The sequence below is a fragment of the Nicotiana tabacum genome, chromosome 24, assembly GCF_000715075.1.
Source record: "Nicotiana tabacum cultivar K326 chromosome 24, ASM71507v2, whole genome shotgun sequence".
In the NCBI taxonomy this organism is placed as follows: Eukaryota; Viridiplantae; Streptophyta; class Magnoliopsida; order Solanales; family Solanaceae; genus Nicotiana; species Nicotiana tabacum.
Window position 1 is genome coordinate 95,522,464 of NC_134103.1, and position 9,040 is coordinate 95,531,503.

Sequence of the window (9,040 nt, forward strand, 5' to 3'; positions counted from 1 at the left end):
TTGAACTAGCTCGGAGTCAAAATTCTTAATTGAAATACAGTTTAAAAATTTCTTTACGACACATGTATCTCATACACAGATATACATAAATATATAAATGATACATATGGAATACACATTTGATAAATATGGAATACACAAATGGCATGGGGATACACATCTTATCTTCTCAAATCATCTCAAATTTCAATCAAAACCACCTAAAATATCTATCAAATCATCTTAAAGTTGTGATTCAAACTCTTTGAGATGCACCCAATCAATTCCAATAACACCCGAAACAAAATCAAATTTCAAAAACTCAAATTTCGAGAGTCAAATTTAAACGAACTTTTAGCCCATCTTCTTCACTTTTCAAGTAACCAAACAATCAAATAAAAATAAATAGAATTCAAGGAGATATATATGCTTTGTACGTATATGATGCATGCATTTGTACTATAAGGCCTTCACACAATTATACCTTTCCAAGCAGGGGCGGATATATAGGCTAAAATATGATGCACGTAAACCTATGATCTCTCCACTAAATTAGATATATTATGTACATATTTTCTAGAAAAGTCTAATAGTATCTGCTGGCGGCCTGGCCCCCATGCTCTAAAAGAGTTGAACAGTGCACTCAGTTGGATGCTGGATTATTTGCTCCAAAGGAACAGAGATCAATTCTCACTTACTACATTCTTTTTTCCTTTCTTTAGGCATGACATTCTAAGCACCTTCCAAACGAAGGAACTTTAAATGTTTTTGTTGCTGGGCATGCAAAATGGACTCACCAAAAAACAAAAGTACTAAGATGAAGAAAAGGAACAAATTTGTTGACAAATCGTCATCATTGAAGTCTATAGATCTTGATAATTGTATCATAACTTGCTTTACTAATGCCTCATACGGATTTAATAGTTCTAATATGAAGATTTCACAAAATTCTTCTACTCCAAGATTTTAATAACTTTGTTGGATTGCTCGAACTCAAAGACGGAAAAGGAAAGGAGAGGGAAAAGCGTGCAAATAGCCAATTGAGCTAATACTGATAGCATTTGATAGGTACGTTATTTGATGTGTTATATATTACCATATACAAATAATACAATTATTTTCATTGATATAGAGACAACAATAAATTTTAAACAACTATATTTATAATTCGACAAAGGGCCAAATATACCCATGTACTTTCGAAAATAGTTTAAGAATACCTCTCGTTATACTATTGGGTTATCTATACCCCCGCAGTCATACTTAGGGTTCAAATATACCCCTCATTTAAACGGAGGGACACGTGTCATCGTCCTATTGGCCAATTCTAAATATCTCCTAATTAATTAAAAAGACACATTACCTGTACCCGAAAAGCAATTTTCTAAGGCAATTTTTTTTTTTTTTGTAAAAACAAGAAAAAACTGAATTTTTTTTTACTAAAAATTGAAAAAAACGAAAATATTTTTTTTCCAGTTTTTACAAAAAAACTGCTTTAAAAAAACTGAAAAATATTTTCTAAAATAATATTTTTGTAAAAACTGAAAAGCAATTTTCTAAAGAAATTAAAAAACTGGAAAAAACTTAAATTTTTTCAACTAAAAGCTGGAAAACAAATATTGTTTTTTCTAGTTTTTTAAAAAAAAAATTGCTTTAGAAAAAAAAAATTCAATTTTTTTAAGCAGTTTTTTTGTAAATACTGGAAAAAAAATATTTTCTTTTTTATTAATTAGGAGATATTTAGAATTGGCCAACAGGACGATGACACGCGTCCCTCCGATTAAATGAGGGATATATTTAAACCCAAAGTATGACTGCAGGGGTATAGATAACTTAATAGTATAACGAGGGTATTCTTAGACCATTTTCGAAAGTACAGAGGTATATGTGAACCTTCGCCGTTTATAATTTCATATTTTAGATATACAAAGAAGGAAAATAAAATTTTAATATACATTTTGATATACACAAAGAAGTAAAATAAAGTTGTAATATATATTTTGGTACACACATTATTGTTGTGATATACATTTATGGGCAAAGGTCCAAATATGTCCTTGTACTATACGAAATTGAGCACATTTGCCCTTCGTTAATACTTTAGCTCAAATATGCCCTTACCGTCACATAGTTGGTCCATATATGCCCTTAGAGTTACACAGTTGGCCCATATATGCCCTTTTCGAAACGGAATTCACCCAAACTAATTAGCTCTTTCTTTAATTGTATTAAAGTGTATTACAAACACTATTTCCTTTTTATTAATACCTTTTTTTTCTTTACCTTTCTCTTTTCTCTTTTCTTTCTTCTTTTTTCTTTTCTTTTCTTTCTTTTTTTTCCTTTTTCCTTCTCCCTTATCCGTTTTCTCCATTATTGATGTCTTCTCCATTTTCGTCACCAATTTCACTTGACAAAACTCATGAATTCTAATTACTAAGAAAATTCTCCCATAAGGTAATCAAGTTCCAATTTCACTGGCCCTCTAAATAAATGAAATTAAATTGTTCCCAAAATTATGGTTTAAACTTTAAAATAATAAAAATATCTCAGCCTTTAACAATTCTTAAAAGACCAAAATATTTAAATTATTTTCAGAAAGATAATTTAATAATTAAAAGCCTAGAGTTCAAGTTGTAGTGTTATAAATTTGAGTTGTTAGTCTTTTTTCAACTGGATATTTTCTATTCTTTTTATTAACTATGTAAATTAGGGGTGTACATGGAACGAGTTGGTTCGATTTTTATCAAAATCAAACCAAACCAATTATATCGGTTTGGATTGTTCGATTTTGTTGGATTTTCGGATTTTTTGTTACATAAATATTATTTCAATCTTACTTTGTTAAATTTTTTAGAACTAAATATATGTTCAGTAAAAATTAAAAAATTGACAAACATATGATCTATAAAAATATTCTTATGGGAGAATTTTCTTAGTAATTGGAATTCATGAGTTTTGTCAAGTGAAATTGATGATGAAAATGGAGAAAACATCATTAATGGAGGAAATCGGATAAGGGGGAAAGAAAAAGGGAAAAAAAAGAGAAGAAAAGAAAAAAGAAGAAAGAAAAGAGAAAGGTAAAGAAAAAAAAGTACTAATAAAAAAGAAATAGTGTTTGTAATACACTTTAATACAATTAACGAAAGAGCTAATTAGTTTGGGTGGATTCCGTTTCGAAAAGGGCATATATGAGTCAACTATGTAACTCTAAGGGCATATATGGACCAACTATGTGACGGTAAGGGTATATTTGAGCTAAAGTATTAACGAAGGACAAATGTGCTCAATTTCGTATAGTATAAAGGCATATTTGGACCTTTTCCGTACATTTATTGGCACCATATAGCCAATATCTATCACTAGAATTTTTTTTTTAACGTTAATTATGTAGGTACGTTGTCATACCGTGCCAAAATCCCTTTTAACTTGTGTTACTGGGCTCACTTTGATTAGGCTGGGCCTGCTTGGTTCTAGGCAGACCTAACCCAATTGACATGAATAATAGGGTGATTTGTAATAGGACCTTTTAATGACAGTGTTCATGTTTTGACCATGTTTTAAAAACTCCCTCCAAATTATATAAACTCATTTGATTGCGCACGAAATTTAAGGAAAAAAAAAAAAAGGTTTTCAAAACTTATGAGGTAAAATAAGGCACATATATTGTGTGACTGTGAATCAGTGCATAAAGGTAAATTGTTTCCAAAGAGGAAAATGGATAATTCTTTTTGGTATAGACTAAAAAAAAAAAAAATTTACATAAACTGAAATAGAAAGATCAGTTCTGCAAAATAGCTTTGTGGCCAGAACTAGGCAGCAAAATCGTAACGAATTACTAAAATTTCTGATTAATCGGCAAAACTTGCCTTATTACAAGTCCTGGTGATCCGTCAACAGTCTTAACTGACAGTTATCTAATAATTCACATATTAGCCTTAAAGGATAATTAAATTTTAAATTACATGACATTTACTTCTTGATGTTAAATTCGTCACCCATAAGATGGCTTTAAGCAAAAAAACCATTTTGCTTATTTCATTGAGGTAATAACATCTTGATTCGATCGTAAAACCAAGAACAGTAAGAACCACATTTATGCGGCACAAGGAATATATTCTTCTGCCACACTTCTCTTAAGAGTTGTAACAAAGTTGCAAGAATTGCAACAATGCAACATTGCTAAAACACTGGCCAAAATAAGGATAATAACAGCCTTTGCTACATTTGTATTCAACAGTTATAACATCAAAGTTGCAACATTTGCAACATTGCTACCACTGGCCAATCAGGATAACAATAACTCAAATCCTACAATTTGTGACCAGAAGACTGCCAGCATTATGTTTTCTTATATTTTTTTTGCTACAAAAAGTAAGGTTATGTACTGGCACATAACAGTGAAAACCAATATTCTTGTAGCATGATTACTATCTGCCCATCAAAGTTTCCTTTCCTTTTTTTGGGAGAAAAGGTTATGTTTACCGTCATGTTGTTGAGCTTAGATAAACAAAACCAACAAAAACCAAATACTAACAAACATCTTATTATCATCTGCAAGTGAACTGCAGCATCAGCATGAGAAAGTGAACAAACCATACCCCGATTGATCAGACAAGCAGTGTAGAAATATCATCAATAACAAGCTATTCTATAAAATATTTAATACCATGCCTCAGCAAAATTATCCAACTGAAAAGAAAACTGACACCAACTGTGGGCCCTGAGAAGCTTCTCAGAGTAACCTAAGGTAAATTGAGCATGCAATTTCCTCCCACTTACCTGTTTCTTGTCTTGAACCACCAAAGTTACAAATGTAAAAAGAACAGAAGCTTGTGTTGATAACAAAAAAAGATCCATTCACTGGGTAACTCCAAGCCACTTCGTGAAAACATCAAACTCTGTGTAGTCGGAATCTGAAATCATCGTCTTGTACCAAGATGAGCTTGCAGACCTGATAGCAAATGCCTCCTCCTGTGATAAGAAAGTAGAGTTAGTAATACAGTACAACTACTCTCAAGTATAAGATAATCAGAAATAAATGCATACAAGTTTGTCCACTTAAATCTTTTTTGTTTTCTGAACACAAATTATGAAAGAGTCAGAATCTTTTTTACCATCATTGAAGACATTTTCATGTTCGGTGAAATAACTAAAGTGAGAGACAACAACAACAACCCAGTAAAATCCCACTAATGGGGTCTGGGGAGGGTAGTGTGTACGCAGACCTTACCCCTACCCGAAGGAGTAGAGAGGCTGTTTCCGAAAGACCCTCGGCTCAAAAAAACAAAAAGACAAAAAAACTAAAGTGAGAGAGTTCCTAACATTAATCCTGTTTTTATAAAAAAACACAATGTTATCCACAAGTCATCAATAGGGCCAAAAGTCCTCAAGTGACATGGTTCACATCTCAGGGTAAGACCAAGACATATCCCTAACTCTATCATGTTAATCAGGCCACCATTTCCCATCACTACTACTTAAGAACTTCTTGCAAACTTAACCATCCCGCTGTACTTCACAACTACTCCCTCTGTTTCACTTTATGTGACAATTACCATTTGGAGAGCCAAAGAAGATTCTTTGACCACATTTTTTATAAATACTTTCTAAATATTTTTAATCACTAACTATTAGTGACTTAGAGTACCTTTTACGTAGTTTCTAAATATGTAGATTTTATTTCAAAATTCGAAATTCTATGTCCGAATTCACACCAAAAATTAGTCAGCTCAACTCTTGTACTCCAAACTAGGTCAAATAAAGTGGAACAGAGGGAGCAACTCATTTCCTGAAGTTATTTGCTTCACTAGTGGTTACCAGACATAATATAGTTTGTATTTGTGATATAAAATCTGGAGGGAAAAGGATTGGATTTTAATGGCATCACCAAACACTCAACGTAAGTAGATAATATAGAAACAGCCAAACCAACCATCAACTATAGCAGGTATCAAAAGCATCATCATTTCTAGCACACCACATTAGGTTAAGAAAATTAAGATTGCAAGCAGTAAGCAGATAACAAATATCAGACTATCCCAATAAATGAAACCCAATCATGCGGCAAAATACATTCATATTTTTACCTTTATACGCATATGACTAAACTTTCTTTACCAATTACTAGCTTAACACGAGCTTAAAGTAATCATTTCCTTCTATTATCACGAAAATATTTATCAGGTAAATCTAAGATTAAAAACAACACAGATCTTGAAGAATATACCTTAGTAACTTGATGTCTCTTCTTGTCAAGTTTCTCCTTCTTAGCCTTAACCCTTTGGGCCTCAGCCAAAAGGGACATTCTCCTAGCAGTTTTCGCATACGGATTAAGCTTCAGCAACACATTCAGATTCTTCAATGGATTCTTCTTCAACGTGGCCCTCTTCACATCCTTCTTAATAGGCCTCACAACAGACTGCACCTCATCAGAATTAATAATCCTAGCAAGATCAGCATTCACCATTTTTGGCCTAGGCAACACGTATCCCTTCTTCTTCTCAGATGGCTTGTCAAACGAACCATAAATCTCATCCAATTTCTCATAGGCTGATTTAGTCCACACAACAAACCTTCCTAAATGGCCTCCAGGAGCAAGCTTTAGTAAATTCAATCGATCCACATGGCAAATTTCAACACCAGGAATATTACGAAACGCTTTTACTAACTTAGCCCCTTCGGTACCATACACAATAAGTGGTCCTTTACGAGAAATGTACCTACGGTTACGCATTTTACCCTTTCCGGGGCGAATAGCGTGACTGTCCTTAGCTTTTTCAGCATCAGGATAAGCACCGATTTGTTTTAAAGCTTTGATAGCATTTGAAGTTTTTTCAATGCTCTCAACTGAATCTGAAACAACGAGAGGGAGCTCGGGAACTGACTCGATACGATGCCCACGCGCGAGGACCAGCGAGGGTACTGCAGACGCAGCAATAGCTGAAGCAACTGCGTAACGCTTTTGGTTAACGGGGATCTTTCGGTGCCAACGGCGCCAGATTTTGGTCGGAGCGAACATCCGACCGCCACGGCACATGTTTCCGAAAGCAGCTTGCCCAGCACGATGGGTTCCACCACCGGAAACACGTGGGATACGTGAAACGGCACGACCGGTACCCCATGACTCGGCGGAGGTTTGGTGACCGGCTTTTTTGGAGACAGCGTAAGGTTGTCGGGAGTTTTTGGAGATGTTGGCGTGGACGTAAGTGACAACGTCGGGACGGATCGGAGCTTTCATCACGGCGGGGAGTGGAACGGCTCCGCCATCAGTGGCCATGTCATTTTCGAATGATTGAACGGTGGTGGTTGGAATGGCGGCTGCGGTGGCCATTGGTGATTTTGAGGGTCGAGGGGAAGGCGAGAGGATGCTAGGGTTTCTGGAAAGGAGTAGAGCAGAGTGAATCTTTGAAGGAGCTAAGTTTTAAGAAGTAGGGTTGGAAATGGGTCAGTCAGCCTTCCAAGCCCAACACGGAGTACTATGACTACTTGGATCTTTATTGGTCTTAGGCCCATTATATTTTCGTCGCCTGTGCACACAGATATAAGGTAGGTGGGCATTCGGTACTTCGCTTCGGTATTTAAGAATTTCGGTTCGGTATTCGGTTTATCAATTGTGTATACCAAATACCGTACCAAAATATTTTGGTACGGTTCGGTATTTCTTATTTTGGTTCGGTACGATTTCGGTAAGGTTTCGGTTTAAACCAAATCTATGTTATAAGGCTTCTGCCTATTCAATGTGTAGCTCTTCGGGTTGAAAAGATACGTTTCAACTTTTGAAAAGATATGTACACCTTTCAACCTTATGTTGAAAAGACACGAAAATTTAACAATCCAACATGTTTTACATAGCCTCTTGTATTCAGGTTCCCACGCACCATCTATATATTGAACATCCTCAGGGCGACGTCAAGAGAGGCATATCACTGTAATATACAATAATTACAAGAGCTGGATATTAAGATATTAGATATCCACTACAACAGCTAAAAACTAGTTATGCTTAACAGCCATGTTTGAAGTACAAGACCTGGATATGTCCAATCAATATAAACAGTCTCATGATGGATAATGGCAAGATCTGGATAGATTATCTATAACAACTAGCAAAGTAGCTCATGTTTAATTGCCACTCTTAAAGAAACAAACACTCGGAGCTCATCTGAAGAAAGCATGAGTCAAAACTCAAAAGGAACTAAAAAATAGAATATCTTCTGAATTTAGACTCTTCAAGCAAGAACTTATAAAAAGAAAAAAGAGAAATGTGAAAGCCAAAGTGAGAATCATGAATTACAAATCGCAGTATGGACAACTGATAGCAATCTGGTCATGAGAATTTAAAAATAAAGAGTTTCATGGTTCAATCCACAACGTTGTACATATGTAAGGGAAGTAAAGAGAGAACAGAATGTGGTTCAAATTAATTCAAACAAATTTTGGGGGAGGGGATGAAGAAAAGAGATAAGTTATTGGGCTAAAAAATAAAAAAAAATGGGCGTGGACTAAACTATTTCGGTATTTCGGTATACCAAAATATCAAAAATTCAGTACCGTATACCGAACCGAAATACCAAAATACCGAAATTTATGTACCAAAATAAACCGAAATACCGAAATACCGAAAAAATCAAAACCGAAATACCAAATTAATTCAGTTTTTCGGATTTTATGCCCACCCCGACATATAAGGGCAACTGACCATTCTCAGGGATGGGATGTTATTTTTGTCCTGAAATTTTAAACCGAAAATCTAAACTTCAGGACAATTCAGAATATTTTTTTCTTGAAAAATTGAAATTCAGGATGCACCAAATAATTTCTAAATAGCAGCCCTTTAAAGTGGCTAGCTGGTGTCATTTCTACAGATATAAGGAGTAGGAAAGAATTCAAGGGAAAATGATACTATATAGCCACACTCAAAATAATAGCCGAAAATATATTTTTTTATATATACATTATGTATGTTATATACAAAAATTATATAAATTTTATACACTTTTTCGGCTATGAAATATAAATAATTTCTTCAATTACATCTGTAATATGCGTAACATGATATGTG

General features: G+C 34.3%; 1 protein-coding gene across 1 annotated transcript; it reads right to left on the reverse strand.

Moving 5' to 3' along the window:
- Nucleotides 1–4,508: 4,508 nt before the first annotated feature.
- On the reverse strand, nt 4,509–7,390 carry LOC107795127 (large ribosomal subunit protein uL4z-like). Its single transcript, XM_016617711.2, has 2 exons — nt 6,206–7,390; nt 4,509–4,950 (listed from the first exon to the last, which is right to left on the reverse strand). Exons 1-2 carry the CDS (start codon nt 7,307–7,309, stop codon nt 4,837–4,839), a joined length of 1,218 nt encoding a protein of 405 aa, XP_016473197.1. The 5' UTR covers nt 7,310–7,390; the 3' UTR covers nt 4,509–4,836.
- Between the last annotated feature and the right edge of the window lie 1,650 nt (nt 7,391–9,040).